Source organism: Xylocopa sonorina, chromosome 12 (assembly GCF_050948175.1).
Source record: "Xylocopa sonorina isolate GNS202 chromosome 12, iyXylSono1_principal, whole genome shotgun sequence".
NCBI classification, from domain to species: domain Eukaryota; kingdom Metazoa; phylum Arthropoda; class Insecta; order Hymenoptera; family Apidae; genus Xylocopa; species Xylocopa sonorina.
In genome coordinates this window covers 10,727,143-10,748,617 of record NC_135204.1, presented here as the reverse complement: position 1 = coordinate 10,748,617, position 21,475 = coordinate 10,727,143, and the positions used below count along the sequence as shown (strand labels likewise).

At 48.7% G+C, this 21,475-nt stretch overlaps 1 protein-coding gene across 1 annotated transcript in view; it reads left to right on the top strand.

Moving 5' to 3' along the window:
• The window catches only part of LOC143429721 (uncharacterized), a 52,214-nt gene extending 35,475 nt beyond the window's left edge, over positions 1–16,739 (top strand). The window contains exons 2-9 of the mRNA XM_076905458.1: positions 1,946–2,112; positions 2,553–2,833; positions 13,771–13,920; positions 14,792–15,064; positions 15,203–15,289; positions 15,423–15,471; positions 15,567–15,825; positions 16,024–16,739. Of these exons, the coding sequence (XP_076761573.1) occupies positions 2,639–2,833; positions 13,771–13,920; positions 14,792–15,064; positions 15,203–15,289; positions 15,423–15,471; positions 15,567–15,825; positions 16,024–16,606 (1,596 nt within the window). The 5' untranslated portion in view covers positions 1,946–2,112; positions 2,553–2,638 and the 3' untranslated portion in view covers positions 16,607–16,739. The remainder of the gene's footprint in view (positions 1–1,945; positions 2,113–2,552; positions 2,834–13,770; positions 13,921–14,791; positions 15,065–15,202; positions 15,290–15,422; positions 15,472–15,566; positions 15,826–16,023) is intronic.
• The last annotated feature ends 4,736 nt before the right edge of the window (positions 16,740–21,475 follow it).

Here is a 21,475-nt window from a genome sequence, read left to right as displayed (position 1 = left end):
TGCCCGCGCACCCCACCCACGGCCCGTTCCGCGCTCTCTTCTTTTAATTTCGGGTTTTCAGTTTTAATTACTTCCTTGGGGGGTGGCTTCTGTTCTTTCCCAGTATTTCATGAATAGAAATTTACTAAAATTGTCTCTTGAACGAACGCGAACATCCGCCGGTCCGCCGTCTTCGCGAATGAATATTCCGGATACCGAGACCGAGCGCGTAGTAGTACCGTTCTGTTCTAAATTCCGAACAAATCCATTCGACGAACGCGACGATTTACCAGTTTACGCGGAATCGTCTATCGGGACGATATAATATGCCGATTTCCCGATTTTATTATGCGGATTTCGAAAAGGTCATCGCGAGGCGCGCGGCACGCTCTTCCGCGTCCCGGGGAGCCCAGCCATTTTCTCAACGGCGAAAGGTACTCTAATCCGATCCGTAAACACAATAGAAAGTATCTCGAGGAATCTAGGCTACCTAAACGAGGGTCGCTGCGCGCTCGCGTTCCGATACACTCCTCTCTCCGTACGTGTATGCGCGCGTACGTACCAAAGCCTGAATACCGTCGCGAGACGACCCTGCGACCTCGGCAAAAATCCTCGACATCCGGTTACCCCGCGCGCGCTCCATCGGCATTTTTACATCGCGACGGAAGGAGACAAAGACGACGGTGACGGGAGAATTCGACGGATGAATATTAGAAAGAGACGGGATCGTAATTTCGCGGGAATTCGCGCCTTCTCCATTTTTTCCGCGTATCCGTGTACCCTCGACGTTTCCCGATTCGGGGAATTTATTGATTCCCACGATCCACCGACGAGTACCGTGGAAGCTAGCCTGGGGGGGAATTTTAAAACCGCAGTCGAGCGTGCAGTCTAAACTCTGCCTTAGATATTACCCACTCGTCCTCGATGGGAGACCGACTCTCGTTCGAACTCTCTGTGTATCGTCGCAGAAGCGATCGAACGCGCAACGCGAAAACCGTATCAATCGACAATTACGGCCCAGTTACGCTCGTAACACCCTCCGTGTCAGGTTCCATTGAACGCCGGTGACAGGATAAACCGATTCTGACACCGATTTTGAGCAGGGTGATTCGCGAAATCAGCTTCCCGATTCGTCCTTAATGGAAGTTCATCAGCGGTCGGCGAAGCCGATGAAAGTTGAATGTCGATATTCGACTTTCACGATTTTACGAAGTCACTCTCCATAATTATGCTAATAGATACAAGCGGCTAACGTTAATCGTTTCCAGATAATGCAACGAGAACTTCTTTTTCCCCCGAGTTTCCACCGAACTTTCTTCTCTCCCACGGAATCTTGGCATTCTTCGAGTCGATCCCGCCCGTTGGCAATCTTTAAAGAACTCGAACCAACTAGCAAACTGTTCGATATCGAGCTTAAATAGTTTCCTTCTTCCACCGTTTTATCTTCGTTAGAGTCTTCTTGCTAATATTCGGTTGATCCGTTACAGTGTTTGTTAATTTTCGGCAAACTTGTTCGACGGCAAGTAGCAAAGGGCGAAACCGATCGATTTCGTACCTTCCTTCCTCCAGCCTAGTCTATACTTAACCGCCCGCTAAAGTCGTAGAGACGCACCACGAGTGGAAGCGTTGTAGCAAATTGCTTCGTAAAAGTAGTCGTTCGGGGGATCCCCGCGACGATGACTGGCTGTAAATTAAGCTGGTTGCAACATCCGCTGGAAAACTGGCCGGATCGACTGGTTCGAACTGAATCTAATCGAATCGAATCGAATCGAATCGAATCGAATGGAACGCGACTAATCTTAATTAGCAGAAACGATAAGGAGAAGAGTAAACGCGAGATAAAGCTGATCCGAATATAATTGAACCCGAATCGAACCTGTAATCGAACTCTCGAGCCAACCTTAATCTCCGTTGGAAGGAAAGCGGAAACGCGTTTTGATCGAGCCCTCTCTGCTGTATGTTACAGGGAAAAGACGCGAGACTCAACGACGTCAGGAGAGATCGTGATCGACGTGTTACGTTGAAACAGATTCCCGCGTAAATGGTTCGAAGGCCACCACCGTCTTAGAAGCGGTCGTCATCTCGTCGGCGCAGAGGCTCGGGACTTGGGACTGTTGGTATCGACGGACACTCGTAAGCGACTTCGCCGAGCTACGTTTACGCTAAAACTCTGATTTACATCGCAGATGCGGTTGTGGTTAACAGATACACGCGGATGCCGCGTAGAACGGAAGAAGTAAAAAAAAAGTAGTAACTGCGACCGTTACTAGAGGACCGCCTTCGGGCGTTCCGGAACCGGATGGAACAAAGTGGTTTAACAGGAAACGTAAATTACCCGCGGTTTCGAACGAATCGCGATTCCGAAAGCTGAGTTTTACCGAAACCGACCGTGCTGAAAGATAATTGATTAGCTCGTCTGTCTGTAGCGTGGGAACGCGAATAGTATAATCGGTCTCGAACCCTCTCGCGATCAGCCGAGCGATTAACATTTCTTTTTCGAACTAATTGCTCGACACGTAGACCGAACGTTAGCTAACAATGAGAGAGGTACGCGAAAGCTTGCGATGTTCCAGAGAGAAGACGGAAGGTGGTGGGATTACGGTGAACCACAGGGACGGATCTTGGCGGCGAAGAACTGGTGGCTGCGCCAGATCCGCGCATGCTTCAGCAACGAGGCAGTTCAGCAACGACACCTCCCGCGACGTCATCCTCCAACATGTTCCCCCAACAGTATTGCCTACGATGGAAGTACCATCACAGCAACCTACAGACCATGTTCTCACAGCTGCTCGAGCGGCAGTCCTATTGCGACGTCACTCTGGCCTGCGAGGGCAAGACTCTCAGAGCGCACAAGGTAAACACTCTTTAACCTCCTCCCCCTCGCTATCGCGCCAACGGAGAATTGATTCTAATTAAACGGACCTCACGCCAGCCGATCGATCGAACCTCGTCGCTACTCTGCTGCCTCCGCGAGTAAAATCGTCATCGGTCACGCTTTAACCACCGACACCGTTTATTCAACCGTCGTTCAACCCGATAGCTCCCTATTCCCTTTAAAATCCCTTTTACGTCCTCGAATGTTTTAGAGCCGCCCAGAGCGGTCCCGCTCGCGTTCTCTCCGCCTCGTTTAACGCGTAACAACCTTCTACCACCGTTCTATTGCCGCACCTAAACTCCGTGCCTCCTCCGTTTTCACTTTCGAAAAGCGAAAAGGAGATACGAGGGACGCGCGTTTCCTTGTAATTAAACTTGATCCTTGGTAAAAAAAAAAAAAAAGGAAAAAAAAACCGGACGTGGAGACACGGACAACGGAGGACGAAGGCAATCTCGTCCAGCTTCCATTGACTTGGACGATGCCCGGGGTACCTACCACCACCCCCGCCTTTTTCCACGTACACGTGTCTCTCTATCGGTCCGCAGGCAACCCCGTTCAACCCCCACCCCCCTTTCCTCCTCTCCCCTTTCCTTTCTCTCTGTCTCGGCCGGTACATTTTTCTGCGTACCCACCTCTTCCTTGGTGGCGCGGTGCCGGGCGGAGAATTTCCTCGATTCGTCTTATTGCGCGTCGCGAGGCGGGAGAAAAGAGACGGGGACCGAGAGAGAAGGAAAGGTGTGCGCTGGCAAAGGTGGGGGCAACACAGACCACCCTCGCCTGCCCCGGGGAACATAAAACTTAACAAACGATCAATTTTCTGTTCTTTGTTTCTTACCAGGCTGGAACTACGGTATTTCGCCACTCTCTCTTCCCTCTACCCCTAACTCGGCGTGGCGCGGCGCGGCGCGGCGCGGCGCGGCGCGACGTATTCTCCTTCCGAACCTCGTTCACCCCCGTTCGCCTCACCTCCTCCCTTCTTTCATTTCTTTCTTTCTTTCTTCCTTCCTTTCGTTCGTTCGTTCGTTCGTTCGTTCGTTCCCTCTAGCTGTTTGCCTGCTCGGTTTCGCCCCCCTCGAGCTCACCCGCGCCCTCTCACTTTCCCTGGCAATCGCTATCTTCTTCTTTTCTTCCCTCCCACCCTATCCGTGGGGCTGTTTCGCCCCCTACCTTCGCCCGCCCTAGCCCGACGGCCCGCCACCAACCATCCCCGAGCCCCTCCATGTTTCCCTTTTTGTATCTCCGTCTCGGCCGTGCGTCGAAACGAGCCGCGCAGAGGAGAGGCACTCTATCAAAGTAGAGTACGTTTGGCTTGGTTTATTTTTTACTTTGGGAGGGGTCCAAATTGTAAAATCAATACTTCCTCCTAAATTTAGAATGCCGCCACCGAGCGACGCCGACGCGCGCGGCCTTTTTCCTCGTTCCTTTTCGGCCTGCAACACGGTCGCGGCGCGCGGCGCGCGTCGCGACGCGGGGCGACGCGACGCGACGCGACGCGACGCGACGCCGCGTCGCGCGGGAAAACGGCCACCGAGGAGCGAAGAAGGTGGGCGAGACCTCGAGGGGGTGAGATCTCGCGCGGTCCAACCAAAACCGCCTTCGATCGCCTTCGATTGATACCGGCAATTTCGACTCGTGCAGGCTCGGAAATTACGGACAGCTGGCCCCTTTTATTATCCTCCTCTGCCACCTGTATCATCCAGGTGTGTCCGGTGATCGCGCGCGTAGATGCGATCGCGCGGCCCTTTAGCCTGGTTTCGGTTTTGCTCGAACGGTCTTGCCACGGGACCTTCGGAAAATAGCGGAGAACACACGCGGCCAACAAAATATAGCCGAATGACAGAGCGTGGGTGGAGATATTCGTTCGGATTGAAATACAAACGATCGAAATGCAACGTCGGTCGCGCTACAATGTTGTGGTTTGTTTTATGACGCTGTTGCGTTTGCTTTCTTGTTGTTCGCGTTCGCGATCGCCGCCGGTGGGAGGTTAAATATCGATTGCCGTTCGATGTAACGCTTTCGGGTTTGCTCGTGGCAGCTGAGGTCGTCTTTTTCGTAAAATAAACCGATTTCGAGCACCAACGACCGCGTTGATCCCTGATGCGGACAGCTTGATTCCCGACTATTGTTATTAAATGAATGGAGACGCGTCTCCGTGTTCCGCGCGCCTGTATTTAGAACCGTCGACAATTTCGGCTGTGACACCCGACGCTATTTCCCGACAGACCCGTTAAACTTGTTCGAGAGAAATTGTCCGCGATAAGAAACGTTTCGGAATAACTAGTCGCCGGGAAATAAAAGTACCCGTTCCGTGACGAACACGCGTAGCCATCTGTCGTCCGTCGAAAAAGAGCGATAAGAAGGATAATTCAACCTGGCGTCCATGAAAATCCGCTTAACTCCCACCATTTCTTTCCGAACGACGTGGTCAATAAACGACGCTTCGACTACTTTACCAACTGTTTGGAAGGCTCGAGACAACGCGTGTAACGTGTTGCGCAACGGTACGGTCAACATTTCGATGCGTCGGTTCACCCGGAATGCCAGATTTATCACAATCGAACGGTACGCTCGTCTCTATTTTTCTATTTCTTCCGACGACGACTAACGCCCCCCCGTTAAATCACGAGTCGCGAGCATAAAGCGCAACGATACGCGAAAAGAAAAGAAAATTGGATTCCCATGAAAATTTCCTCCGACACCTCCCGAGCGTGGTTTTTCTTCTCGCGAAACTCTCGAAATCGAACTCTGGAATCGAACAGCGATGCGCACACTCGAGGGTGACCCCGACCTATTTTTTCCAAATCAATTTTCAACTATAGATCGGATTCTATGTACGTAGTTTCTAGGTTAAATTCATTTTTCATTTGCGCGAAATTTGTCTACTTCTCTATGCTTATTCCACCGTACGATCGATCCTCCTCCGTACGAACGGTCGCGCAATTAATGAACTTGGCGAGCGTCTAGACGACTTTTAGGATTGCGTAACTCTAATCCAACCTATGAATCGATTACGTTCGCTTTCGTCGACCCGCCGCGAAACGAAAGGAAAGGAAAGGAAAGGAAACGAGATGAGATGGGACGAGATGAAACGAGACGAAACGGAACGAAATTTGCGATTCGAGCGAGTCGTTCCAAGTTGGACCGATCCCAACGCGCTCGAAGCCGGTGTCGCAGCTGGTGGTTGCTGTGACGGGTGGAGGACTCGACGGTGTAACGCTAATTTTCGATCGGTGGTCGGTACGCGAGCCGACAATCGGGGTCAGCCTATCTATCGACCGAAGGCGCGCGGAAACCCAAAGAAAACGACAGTGAGATTCCTCGCGTTCCGCAACCGTGACGATGATATATATCCAGGAGCCTCGTTCTCAGGTTCTATCCCGGCGACGACGGGAGAGATGCGCGTTACAACACCCGTGTGCCTCGCGGGTAATTATATGCCGCGGCAGAAGGGTTGCCAGGTGCCAGGGTCGTTAAACCCGGACGTCCTGTCTTCTAAAAAACATGACGCCCCGCTTCCTAACTGTATAAATAATAGCGAGCCTTTTATTCCGCGTAGCCAACAACAGCCGACAGCGTTGCCCGCGGCTCGCAACGCGCGACGACGTCGTTGCTCGTCCGAAAATCAACGCGTTCGCGCCCCTCGCGTAGATGCGTCCGCGGCGTCGGGAAAATCAACCACCCTCGAGACCGTTAATAGAAAGGATTTTTCGAATAAACAAAGGATTCATCGTCCGAACGCGAGCACGACACAAAGAGTCGATTAACAACACCGACGAGCGAGTAAACAAAGCGTTCATTAAACGACGCGTACCGCTTGCGATAAAGCGAAGAACAAAAAGGAAGGGGGGTGGGGGTGGAGGAAAAAAAAAAACAGAAAAAAAGAAGAAGGGAAAAAAGAACGGGGGTGGAAAAAATAGAGGTCCGCGTAAAACCCAGTGACACTGCGTGAAAAAGTGAAAACGCTGGCAGTCTCGACACCCGGGGAAAATCGGCGCGTGGGTGATTCTTCAAAAGCCAGGGTGGAAAACGCGCGCGCTCGAATTTTTCCCCGCCGCGCGCCTCGGCGACCCGGCGAACGAGTAAAGAGAATGGCAAAACTCGAGAGGCAGCACCAGACAGAGAGGGACAGATCAGGAGAGGACGAGTGCTCTCGCACGTGTTAATGGGATTTTACGAGCGACGCGTGGCGAAGGAAAAGCCGTTTCACGAAATTAACACCCGCCGAAGCGAGTGAACTCGTAAAAAAATATAATCGATATTTTCGTGCGGGCGCGACTACTTTTTTTCTTTCCCCTCTACCCTTTTCTATCCGTATTCTTTCTCTCTCTCTCACGCTCTTGTCGTCTGCGTTCACACTGAGTCACGCTTCTCTTCCCTCGAAACACGCATACACACCCACACAATAGTTGCCTCTCTCTCTCTCTCTCTCTCTCTTCTACCACCGACAGTGGCGTAGAAGATTAATTTGTTTTACTCGTATCTCGGGGCTTAATGTTTTTCATTAGATCTCGCCTCGCTCGTTTCCCTCGGCCCCTATTGGCGTGCATTTACATTGTTCTCAACCTCGTCCCTCGACGTCTCCAGCGATCGCGACGCGTGGAAATTCGCAGGGCAACTCGCGAGGTATTCGGGGGGCCCTTCGGGAGGCCTTTCGGGGCACCGATGCGCTCGACGGTTCGCCGGAACTTGTAATTTTTGCCTGCACGCGATACGCCGAACATTGTTCTCGCCGTGGCAGATGACTGTGTTTCGCGAGCATTCCCGCCCTCCCGATTGTTCACCGGATAAATGGCAAAATCGGCTGTTTACCGAGCAAATTATTTCCCTAAATATCATTCGATGATATCGTTTACGGGGTTGATCGGCTATAGCTCCGTGGTGGAGTTCTTTGTCTCTCGGATGCAATCGGCGATCGAACTGGAACTGGCCGGTAGTGGCCGGCGTAGTAGTGTCTGCTCGGCGAAATACTCGAAAGGCGTTTATAGCCGCGATCGGACACGTCTCGATACTTTTTTTCCGAGAAGAGAGAGGCGGTGGCCTGGCCTGGCGTCGGCCTTCGCATTGCTCGAATTTTCCAAAAAACTTTCGAAATCGCTCGCTCGCGGTCCCCGTTGGCACACGTGTGCGCGCGATTTGTTCTCCGGGGCTCTCGATCTCGATCTCGATCTCGATCTCGGACAAGTCGCGCTTACGTTTCCACGGTTCTCGAGCCACCGGACCATGACGATTACAAATCAATGAAATCTCCGTTGGGTTATTAGAAAATCAGCGCGTGACTACGTTCTACTTTGTGGATCGGCGAGGTTCCTTAACGCCGCGCCACTGCGATCCTGGAGACACGCGAGCCCCCGCGCTTCCCCGCTACACGCGCACCGACAATTGCATTTGTCTTCTCTCCGTCTTTCTTTCCTCTTCGTCCACCCTCTATCCCTCCGCCGCCACCCGTCTCTTTTCCCATTTTTTCCCTTCCCTCCCTCGCCCTCGATTCTCTCCGCTCCCCCTTTTTTTCTCATTACTCCCTTCTACCCTTTTCGTTGCGTAGCTTCGACCGACTAGAAAAGCAAGGTAGGAAAATTGGAAAATTTCAGTCCCCGTAGAGTGTCGCGGCCGTGGCCTTCACGGCCGGCCGGTCTCTCAGAATGACCCGTTCGCCACGACTCGGAACGCGTCGCAAACCCGCGGGACCAAGGCTTCGGTTACTTCGGTAACGCCAAAGATGAACGCGCGCGACCAACTGGAAGTTGGCAATATCTCGAGAAACGGCTTCCGCGTCGCCGTCGATCGCGCCGCTGCTGCTGCTAGGGCGCGTTACATAATTTCATCCGAGCAGTTTCCAATGATCCAGGTTCCATTTGTCACGGTAAGAAAAACTCGAGCGAGATCGATCCCGCTCGAATCCGTCGAAATTACGCAACGTCCACGAAGCTGTAGTAAAGTCGAAAGTAGAAAGGGAAACGGCGGTTTGGCGCACTCGTCAGCCGTGTCTGTTCTCATTAATTTCGGTTCCCCATTCATGGACGCGATACGATGAACTCCGGAGATATGGTCAGTCACTGAAATGGAAATGGCCCCGTATGCATTATTTATGGAATTACGTAAGGAGATTCTTTTTTTCGCGGCCAGAACTTCTTCTGGCTCGAACGGTTTTTCGCTACGATACGAACGACGGTCGGTCGAGTGTCGTCGACCTTTCTTGGCAATCACTTTCAGCGTGTCTAGCAAATCTGAACTCGGTCGAAGCCCGGATCGTTGCGCTTTTTTAGCTTTCCTGGACGTTTTCTTTCCGAACGAGAACTCTCCTCGTCGTTATATCGTATTTAACTTGGCTGCGCTCGCTCCCTTTCAACGGAGCCTCGGCTCTTCCACGTTCCTCCTCTTCGACTTCGAACCGAACGTACACACGCGCGCGCGGGCGCGCGCGATTCAATTTTTCACCCTCCGGAACCTTTTTTCAAGGCCGCTTCTCTCCCTTCGCCAGCACGGCGACAAATTTCTTCTGTCCCTCCGTTCCGTTGCTCCCTTTCACTTTCTCGCTCTCTATTTTGCTTTTGCTCGCCGCCAAAGCCAGAAGCGGGAGTCGCCTGAAATATCGATCGAATTACGTAACTACACGCGGAGGGTGGTAATCTCGTTTTTCTAATGAACTTGGTAGCGAGCGTATGCTGCCCCTTGCCGCGCGCGCGCGCGCGCGCCATATCTCGTCGCTGTTCGGCAACTTGGATCGATCGTAGAATCGAAGAATCGTAAACGTGCTCCCCTCGGGGTTTCCCACGTGGCTTCTATCGGCGGCTCGTCAAAAGTAGAAAACGTGCCGCTTTTTTTAGTTACGCTTTCTCAGTCGTTAAACAGAAATAATATAGATTGCACGGCCGAAGCGGCGCGTACGCGTCGCGTTCATCGTTTCTCCTATGACGGTAATGACAGTGAACAAGTACCAGAAGCGAACGTTCGCTTTCTCGATTTTTATCGCAGGTTCGGTGGAGTCCGGTCGAAAAATGGGAGCATCCCCGCGTTCACGGCGGCATCGAAGTCTCCGGCGCGGTGTGAAAAAAAATGTTACACTTCCACCGGCCGGAAGCCCACCACGATCTCCAACCTCCCGAAAGAGGAGAGAGAACACGGGCGAAAGCTGGCACGGAACGTAATCCCACAGGCGACAATAATAAAGAGGAAACGAGCGAAAGGGTTGAAAAATTTGCAACGATCGCCAGACACGGGTCGCGTCTCTCTCTCTCTCTCTCTCTCCCTCTCTCTCTCCCTCTCTCTATTGGAGATTATTGCGGGGGATGCAACCAGGGCCGCGCGCATATCAATAAATAACCGTAAGGCAGCGTTAACAACAACAACAACGATGCGTCGCCTATCATTCTGTGCTTCTTCACCCACCCAACCCCTTCGGCCCCTTCCTCGGCCCGCGTCAACCCCCCACACGGGGTGTGCACACGTAGGTACAATCGATTGCGTCTGCCAAGCTTTTACGCCGGGGAGAGAAAACCGGCGAATCGACAAATTCGACGCGGCGCACCCCCGTCTCCGAGGAGGGGTCGCTCACCATCGGCCCCGTCCATTTATATCCTCCTTCGTCCTCCCCTTTCCTCCGTTGAACCCCTCACCCCCTCGCGCTCTCTCCTTTTTATTGCTATTTTTCTTCCTTTCTTTCTTTCTCTCTTTCTTTCTTTCTTTTTTTTTTTTTTTATTCCCGGCGAAAGACGAAGCACCCCGTTATGCACGATAAAAAGTTTAATGTCAGAGAAGACGTCGTTGGCAGCGAGGGGGTGCGGTGGGCAAGGAAAGGTGGGGGAGGTCTGCAACGGGATGGGTGGGTGTGTGGGGTGGGTAGGCGCGGGTTCGACGTCGAGTAGAGGGGGAGGGTGGGCCGAGGGGGGGTGAAAGTGCCCGGGGATCGTAATGACTCGATATGAAACCCGGGCAGTGCAATTTCTTTCTTCTTCTGCCCTTTCCTTCCTCCCCCGCGCGTCTCGACGTCTTCCTCTTTTTTCATCGCAGTATTTCCCCATAAAAGCGGCCCGGCATAATAAAAAGCGTTATATAGCTGGCACTGAAAAGTAACGCGCGTCTCTCTCTCTCTCTCTCTCTCTCTCTTCCTCTCTCCTTGCTCTCCTTTGCTCCGCAGTATACGCGTGTAGTTGTGCACGCTCACCGAGAGCGAGCAGACACACACGTACACACGCGTAAGGCATCGTAAGGTCTTTTACGGCCTTATTTGCGGAGACGTAAAAATCGCGAAAATCAATACGGAACTTCTAACATTAAATATTCAGGCTATTGACTGGGCGGGGCCGAGAGCCAGACACTCTTTCGTATATACCTGAGGGTTTCCTCGGCTTCCTCCATCGGGGGAAACCATTCTGTCGCGATTCGCGATACTACTCGCCGCTGCTTCCAGATGTTTCGCGTCTTCTTCGATTCGTTTGCCACCCGTGCCTGCTACCGGTACTTTTGCGTTTCTTTGCCAGCGAAAGTCTCTCCGCGAGAGAGAGAGAGAGAGACTTTGACGTGTTTCGCGTTGCGCAGCGGCGCCTGTTTTCATTTAAGAACAGCTGACAAACCTCCGCGCACCGTTAATTGTTTTCATTCCGACTTCTTTTTTACCTTCTCTTAATTACACGCCCGATAGTCGCCCGTTGGAAATAATTAACTCTTTACATGTTCGGACAGCAAGCGCGTAAGGGATTTCGGTAACGTCGGTCGTTTGGAAACTTGCTGAACGTTTCAAACGATTTATGTTTTTTCTTCCTTTCCTTTCTTTTCCTTTTTCTTTTTTTTTTTTTTTTTTTTTCGTTCGTTCTCCCTCCCTTCGAGAAGAATAGGATATTTGATGCCGGTTTTGATTAAAAACGATTTTACGTGTGCGCGGAGTGATCAATGTTGCAATGAAAATTTCCAGAGAGCGAGCCAGGATATTCGAGGTTCCTTTTGACGGAAATTTGTTTGATATATGAAACGATTAACGCTTTAACTGAGCAATTATTTCCACGGAAAAGCGCAATATCCGACGTTCTTTCTGTAACCGGCAATCAAATTCGACGCTCGCAATTGGTTGAATTGTTTCTCGTTGCACGTTTTGTGAAAAATCGGACGATTCGATACGCGCGGGATCGTCAACAACGTTTCGACAATGCGCGTCGTTGTAACGATAATGGGACCCCCGTAGCCGAGGGAAACATTTGTTTGCCGTGGAATAAAAGGAGAAAAAATAAACAATATGAAAAATGCTGCGTGCCTCGGCGGAGAAGGGTTAAGGAATAAATGATTCGTAACGAGGACGGGCTTTTTTCTTCCGACGCAAAAAATGCTGCCTACCATGGGTAGAAATTAATGCGTATTCGGTTGCTTCATTTTACTTGCATGCGAAATTCCATTATTGTTCCGTAGATAATGTTCAAGGAATTACGATAGAGGTCGGGCTCGCGACGACAAAGACGGAGCGAAAGAAATGGAAGAAAAAGGTGGTTTCAAAGAAAAAAAGAAGAAAAAGGAAAAATGAGAGCGCATAAAAACGGTGACATGATTTACGGCGGCGTTACGTTTCGCAACGTGAAATGCAAATCCGAAGGGAAGAATCGTGCGGCCGTGTCCCGCGCGAACGGTTGACAATTAGCGCGCGTGATCGAGATCACCGGTTACTTAACGGATCGTTCGACTCCGTGATTCGCGAGAAATTACTAAAGACAATGGACGCGAAACGGTAAAAAATATTCGTATCCCGGATTTTCGATTAAGCTCGGGCCGATTTACGAGACTGAATGGAAAGCGATCCGCGTTTCTATGCGTTTAGTGTAAATTCGCGCGACGAAACAAGCTAATGAACGAGACCGGAGTAATAAATTCCCGGCCGAGTCGAAACAATTTATATCGTATAATAACCGTATCGATATATTTTTCGGTAGCGAAGCTACGCTCGTAACCCGTTTCTCGTTCCCCGTACGGGATCTTTATAAGTGGATGCTGGGAAATAAATTTCGCTGGGTACGCGCCAAGCATCGTTTACAAGATTATATCTTCTCTATTTCACGGTAACCAGATTAACGTAAAAAGAAGGGAAAGGAGCACGCACGGTGAAGGGGAACGGTACAGAGTACAGAATATCGGCGGAGGATGTGTCGCTTATAAACGACCTGTCGGCAAACAAAATCGCGATTGACGGAAATACTGCTCGTCGAATACCTGCTGCTAAATGCATGGTTAAAGCCCGTTTCGCACCGACCGCGACCGATCCCATCCGAGCAGCTCTCCGAGTCCGATCTCGCAGCTCGCCAGTCGAGTATCGCCGATGAACTCGTTGCGATTAAACACCAAACTTAACGAGCGCGATACGGTACAGGTGACACGCTTGCAACTTGACTCCGAGCGGAAAGCTTCAGTCGGTTTCGGGCTTGGTGTGCAACGAGCTTTAGCGGCGAAGAAGAAAAATGAAAAAAAAAAGGGGAAATCACAGCGGTCAGAGAACGAGAGAGTAGCCTGTTCGGCGAGTGCTTCATTGACTTTCATGACAGGTCGAGCGTCGAAGCGGAAATACATATTTTACCGCGGCGCCATACGGAAGCGTCGTTTAAGAATCCGTTGGTCTCTCGGTGATCTCGATCGTCGCCGTCGCTGCGAACGCGAACGCGTGCCGTCGGCCAATTATCGGGATAATTAAACGAGGAGCGACGGGACGACGCGCAACCCTTACACCGGGACCTAATTGCCACCGTCCTTGATACTCTCCTCCCTCCACCGGCGGTCGAATATTTTTGTCAAGGACACGTTCGCCGACCGTATTTCCCGCTTGTAACCGGTTTGCCAAGCTTTAACGGTGTCGTCGATCTGCAACCGTCGAACGTATCGACGCACCGGGACGGTTCGTTCCGGTCTCTCTTGATTAACGCGCCCTTTCGCTTTTCTTTTCGCAGGTGGTCCTGTCAGCGTGCAGCACGTACTTCGACACGATTCTATCCCAGTACGAGGAGAAGGACCCCATCGTGATAATGCGGGACGTAAAGTTCTCAGACATCAAAGTGCTGGTCGAGTTCATGTACAAGGGAGAAATTAACATCGACCACGTGAGTGATCCACGCGATTCCTTCGATCGGCACCCCTCGGATCGGGCGATCGCGATCGCGTTTGCGTTTGCGTAAGGTCGGCGATGGCTTTTCAGCCGTTTCAGGCAAGAAAGGAAAGTCGTTTGCTGAAATGCACATTATTCCCGTTGCACCGGCGAAGACGCCTGACCCACATGAGCATTTTTCCAATTCCGGCCGTGGCCGATAGAAAGCCGCGCAGAACCGTTTGTAGAAAGTTCCCATATTATTTAACATTCTCTCGGTCGCTCCAGCATCGATCGCGGTGAAAATTGACAAATAATAATTGAAAGACTGTACGAAGATACGATACAATGGTGGTGGGCGAAAAAGTGGTTTTCGTATATCGAGGTTGGTGTCACCACACCCACGCTTCTCCGTTCAGATCCGATCCGATCCGATCCGATCCGATCCGGTCCGTTATTCGAATCCCTGCGAATCGGACAGATTCTGGGGGCCGCGGGAGTTTGCTTCCGCAAATTGAAGCAGCCTGGATTAATGGAATTACTAATTTTTACCGGTGCCGCGTGATCGGTTTTTCCTCCGACTTTTTGCTACGGACGGGCAGAGATAATTAGATTTACCTAGCTCTGCCCGGGCAGCCAGGCGAATTTCTTACCAAGTCGGTGGTGGCTCGCCTACCACCCCTGCTCCGCTGCTCGAAGAAAACGACGCGCGCCGTATGGTATATTATATTGTATTATATTAAAGATTATAATATGGTAACGTCGAAATCGAACGGTCGTAACTCGGTAATGATAACCATTATACTTATCTCGATTAGTCGAGGGATTTCGAGAAGGGTTTCGAAGGAGGGTGATTAAAGTGGTGGTCGCGCGTGTCGTTGTTTCAGACGAGATTGTCGTCGCTGTTGAAAACCGCGGAGGATTTGCACATCAAGGGCCTCGCGGAGGTGAGCTGGCGCAGCGATTCGACGCAAAATGATCTAGGCAACAGTGGTCACAGTCCCGGCGCGGCGACTCCAGGCGTCGAGACGGTCCTCAGGGAAGGGGACGCCGACGAACCGCCGCCTCCGAAGCAGAGACGCAGAGGCCGTCCGCCCCTGGACGATCCACCCTCGGCTCACGACGTCTTCACACCGAAAATCACATGTATCACCGGAAATGTACGTCGAGTATGCATTTATTTATCTCGCGGACACCGATTCGATTCGCGTCGATCGCGATCCGAGACGGTGGTGGTGGTATTATGCCGCTTCTTCCTTTGATCACCCGTCTCGATTCGAATCTTCTCGATTTCCCAGGAGGAAATGATGAGCGAGGGCGGTGACCACGAGAGTTGGGACGACGAGATGATGATGAACGAAAATAACGAAACGCCACTGCCGGTGGTAAGGACACAGTTCTTCTTCTTCTTCTTCTTTTTCTTCTCCTCCTTCTTCTTCTTCTTCTTCTAATATCGGATCGTTTCACGCGGCAATACCGTGCAGGTATTATTTAACGATCGTGTGTCATACTTTACAGCTATCGTACATGTCCAAGGATGACAACACATCCGACCAGGACAAGAAAGGTGCGTGTTTCGCTCGATACGAGAAAATCGATATTCGGCCCGGGCTATTCGATACGCGCGAACGATTTAACTCGAGCGGTTTGATTTTGCTGCAGCGCCTACCACACCCTCGAATTCCAACGCCACGAACCTATCGATCCCCGAGCAATTCCGAGACGTCGTCAAGATGAACGATTACCTGACGACGGGACGCCGCCAAGAGTTCTGGGAGGAGCCGTTCACGCGACGCGTTATGGACGCCATTAAGAGCAAAGAACTGGAAATGAAGACTGCCGCCGAGATACTTGGCGTGTCGTACGGAACCCTCTACGGCAGATATCGCGACAGTTATGGTTGCCTTAAACATCCGTATAGGTAATGGTAGAGACTCGACGGTTGTCAGCTCTTGATTGGCTTTGTCGCGACCGGTTACTGCCGTCTACGCGTTTTACGACCGTATCCGTAGCAGTCGTTAACCTTTCTTTATTCCGCTCCGTCTGCTCGGGTTCTTCGGCTGGTTTTCGCGTGGTTTTCCCCAGGTGTCGTAAGCGTTGTTCCTCCGTTTGTTTACAGAGTAAGGGACTTCTGGTCGGAGCCGGGACCAGCGGAGGTGTTGGCCAAGCTACGGCGGAAGGAGATCACGTTGTTCCGCGCGGCCGAGTTCCTCAACGTGACCGTCCACACGCTGGCGACCTATCTGTCGACGCTCCAGGGCCCGGACAGGATCTCGCTCGCCGGCGATCTGAGCGTCGCGTCCGCCGCGATCGACGGCAGCAACGAGGCACCGGAGAACAACGAGTCGGTGAACGAGCTACTGCAGAAGATAAACGCGAACGCCGCGACCATCGCGACGCCGACCACTTCGACCCCGATATCCTCGACACCGATCAAGAGAGAGGGCGGCGGTTACATCGAGGTGCCCACGCCCGTTCCGAAAGCGGCGACCTCCGTACTCGAGAATAATCCGGACATCACGATCGTCAAGACGGAGAGCATGCCTCGTAAACGGGAGTACGCGAAGGTATCGAACACGGAGAACAACAACGCGAAGCTGATGAGCGGTGGCGCTGTCAGCGAGGTCACGCAGCAGCAGCAGCAACAGCAACAGAAGATCACCGACCCGTTGTCCTTGAACAACGACAACAGCAAACCCTAACTATTCAGGCCTTATCTGCAACCGGCGAATCCCCGTGCACCGAGCAGCGCTAGCTACAGATCCGAGCTGTGCCCGCGCAGATTCTATTCGAACGTGTTTACTCGCTTTCTCACCAATTTTCATTTGAAGTAGAGAGGAGAGAGGAGAGAGGAGAGAGGAGAGAGGAGAAAGGGAAAAGAGAGGAAAAAAAATCAGAAAAAAGGAAAAAACAAAAAGAATATAGAAAACGGACGCTCCGCCGCACGCGCCCAGCCCACGCCAGCCCACGCCAGCAAAAAGAAAAAGAAAACAAAAAAAAATACTAGCTTTTAGACAATCTCGCGCCGTCGTCGTGGCATGTATATCAGGCTGGGGTTGCATCGACAACCACCGAGTAGCGGAGGAACTTCTGTGACCGCGAGTAAACACGGAAAATGAGAACGAAAAGAAAGAAAAGCCAACAAAATGCCCCTCGCGTCAGGTCGTCGGATTCGGCTCGAATCTCAACCCGTTGCACGGATGCAACGCCCAGCCACCACCGTCTATATATTTTCCGAGTTGAAACGAGCAAAGTATCTGTCGTGCTAGTGAAACGATTCCTTCTTTGCAACACACAGAAACGGAAACGCGAAAGATGTTGTTAGTACCTAGCGATACTACGGTTCTTCGTTACTTCAAAAATTGGTTCGCTTGTATCCAAGCGTCGGTATGCGATTATCGATACAGTGTTCTGGCCTTCGTGACAAAGAAGAAAGGAAAGCAAAAAAGAAGAGAAAAACGAAAGAAAGAATGAAACGTGTAATAAAGTTCAATCGAAGTTCCTTTTGAATAACGATGTAGGGTGTATCGCGAAAAGAATGCCTAGACTATTTTCTGCCGCATGTGTCTGTATGGTAGCACGTAAAGAGCGACAATATTATTCTCACCCGTAGAACCCGTCGGTATAGTGGTCCCAGAGTGACAGTCCTTCGAGAATAGATGTTTCTCGTGCGCGATCGTCGTTTGAAACAAACATTGCACGAGCGTATATCTCAGCGTCATTGTGAAAATACACTTCTGCAACGGAAGCCTTAAATCGTTCGAGCGCTTAGTAAACGTTTTACATACGCGACTCGCTCACGAGATTAATTTCTACCGTCTACAATTATCCTTTTTTTTCTTTCGAGACACGCCGTTCAATGACGAAGTTCACTTCTTTCTTTTTTTCGAACGATGATTCGTCGATTTTCAGAGACACACTCGCGGACGATCTCTTAACGATTTCTTCGCGAGAAATCCTCGACGCGTAAAATGTTCAAACGGGATTCTATGCGCGAAGAAAAATGGTACAATTCTATTTCCTACCATTCATTTTTCTTTTTTTCTTCTTTCGCTCTCTCTCTCTCGCTACATCTCTCTTTGCCTCTTTCTCTCTATCTCTCTTTCTCTCTCCACCTTTTCTCTATATTTTTATTAGAGTGTATAAAATTTGTTATACTTGGAGATGATGTATTTTAGAAGCGTCGTTTAGGTATACAACCGCGAGCTTTCTTTCGCCTTTTCTTTCCTTTTTTTTTCTTTTTTTTTCACGTACATGTATACGTTTTAAGTAGGTTTTTCTTTTATTTAAGCAATGATCGCTGATCGATATCGAAGATCACTTGGAAAGGAGATACACGCATAACGTCCATTGTAAATATCGGTGCAATAGTAAGACCTAAAATTAATCTTATTCGTTAATCGCTATTTTAAAGGGAAGAAAAGCAAAAAAAAAAAAAGAAAAAATGAAAAAAAAAGAAGAAGGGAAAACGAAGGAGGGACATGCTGTTTTTAGTGTCACGCGATCGCGCGTTCGGATCTTTCGCTCGCGAGCGGGCAACAAAAAAAAAAAAAGAAGATGGAACGAAAAAGGAGATGAAAAGAGAAACCAAAACGGAGAAACGAAGAAGGGGATATCGATGCGACGATTCGCGCTGAATAAGTCGATGATGCCTTGTTGGTGCGCACCAACTTGCGGATCTTGCGTTTAACTTGTTAGTTTCGTAAGGAATTACTGTTCGAAGGCGCGCGTACGCGACGGCCAGACGCAAGGTGAGAAAACGCGGTCGCACGCGCGCGTAATTAAAACTGTACTCCGCGATACATTCTGACTGGAAAATTATGAGTATTCCTGTTCGTCGATAACAAATATAACAAAGCAAAGCAAACAAACAAACAAAGAAACAAACAAAAAAAAAAACACTAAGTAAGAAGTAATAGTATAGTAGAGGTATTCTCGATATGATATTTTTCGACGATATAAGACTTAGTTGCGTTCAAGAGGACTCGTACAGAGAGGAGGGTACTTGTAAAGTAATCCAGAGGAAAAATGGTGTAATTGCGAGAAGAAAAAAAGAAAAAAAAGAATAGAAAAGAAAAGAAGAAGAAAAGAAACCCGAACACAAAAGAAGAACGCGCAGTGTCGTAGAAAAGAGTAAGAAATAATTGTTCGACCAGTATAACCCTGGGGAGAGATGGAAACGAGCAAGTGGTACTATGAAACGTGTACATACAGAAAGCGTAGGTTAAATAGAGCGATGGAATGCATGAAAAATGTGAGCGCGCCGAGGATATTATACATATATATATACATATATGTATAGTATAATTATATATATATATACATATATCTCTTTTTCTCTAGTGGAAATTCTAAAACCGACTGACTATTAATGATAAAAAATGCTGTTAAACGATAAATTGCTCCTCGTGGAAGGAAGAAATAGCGTTATATGTTCGACAAAGAACGGTAGTATTTTCTGGAATGCGACTAAGCTATATTTTACGTTTTCCTTTTTCTCTTTTTCTTTTTAATAGACATATATCGTATCCTTTATCGGTGTCGGACTCCGAGAACAGTGGATAATCTTTCCGATTACTTTACGAGTGCTCTAGACCGACCATTTTACCACGTATAAGTATCATTTTATACGATAACTTTGCACCGTTCGATATTTTTATTCGTAAACTATGTGACAACGTCGATGATATATAGATCTGTTAATTCTTTCACTCATTAATTTAACTGTCCTCGAGTATCATATTATGTCTCGCTCGTTTCTTATTTTTTTCTTTTTTCATTGGACAGCCGTATTGGGCGAATAGTGTAATAGTTTCTCTCTCTCTCTCTCTCTCTCTCTCTCTCTCACTCTCTCTTTCTCTCTTTCACTCTCACTATCTCTGTCCGTCATTATCACTGTTATTACGATTTCTTCTCAATTAATATTATTATTACTATTATTATTATCATCATCGTCATCGTCATTACTATTATTATTATTATTATTATTATTATTATTATTATCATTATTACTATTATTATTATAATTATTATTATTATTATTATTAATATTAATAGCATCATGATTAATTTCTCTTTTAAGTAAAATAAGACTAAGACATACCAAATGTGAAATGTAAGGACAAGTTTTGTTAGGTTAGTACTATCGCATATCAAGAACGCAAAAATACATGCGCCCGAAGCACTCTGTATTGCCTATGCACGTCCCGGTGAAATCGTAGCTGGGGCGCAGGAGACCACTTTTACTCTAACAAGAGTATACGACTAGAAGTATTAATATTTAATATTAATAATCAACGCGGATTGTCTAGAATGGATGGTCATGTTTTTGAGGATCAACGTCGAGCCACTGAACAAAAAGGAACAAACGAATTTAAAGGGAAGACGAAAGTGAAAGAGAAATAAGATCGCAAAGAAGAATTCGGTTAATTTTTCCTTCTTCTTGTTTTGTTTTTTCTTTTTTTGTTTTTTTTTGCAATCGTTCGTCGTTTCGTTTTCATTTTGTTGTTGTTTTCCTTATCGGCTATTGATCCTTGGAAAAATTTCCTACTTTTTTGTTTTTTTACCGTCCATACGGACACCAAGTTTAATTAACGTTTAGTCTCTTCCTTTTCTTTTACAACGCCACTATTTCTTTCATCCGAGACCGCGATCAATCTTTTTAGACGGCGAATCTTCGCGAAAGTACAAATTACATGGGACTTTTGTTAACCCTGCCGGTGGCGAAGTTACTCTTCCCGAAAAACGTTTAACGTGTCCTCTCCGCTCCTCGCGCGTGCCTCCTCCGAACCGAGCACCGGCGTTTCCCGCCATTTGCGACCTCACCATGATGATGACCTCTCTTCTTTCTTCGCTTCCGACCACCGGTACGGTTAACGATTATCTTTAGACGATTTAAACGAAGACATCGTTACGTTTAATTTGTTCCTTTTTCTGTTTTCTCTTTTTCTTTATTATTATTATTATTATTATTATTATTATTATTATTATATTATTATTATTATATTATTATTATTATTATTATTATCATCATCATCATCATCATTTTTTTCGTTTCTTTTTTTTTGTTTTTTTTTTTTTACGAAGAGATCGCGCGTATGCCAAAACCGTACGTCTCAAAGACTGATGGCCATTCATTTGGAGTTTCTTGTAATGGTAATCTCACGCCGCGCGGTTCCGTGACCGCGGACGGATCGTCGGAGTACATCGACATTGTACGAGAAGACAGGACAAGACTAGCCTATTATTGGCGAACGATGCCCGATCGCCGTGCGCATCGTACAATGAGACTAAACAAAAATTGATATCATAATTATGTGTCGTTTGATATAAACGAGTAATGAATATAGTATGTATCATCGTTTTATACACAACCTAATTATATCTACGTACACTATGTACATTCCTAGTATACACTATCTCATTGTCACACACTTACACACACATACACACACGTACATACAGAGAGAGACACGTACACAAGGTATCGCATTAACACGCGCATTAAAAGAGGAATGCAAGAAGGAAAGAAAAGAAAAGAAAAAAAAAAAAAAGAAAAAAAACAACGCATG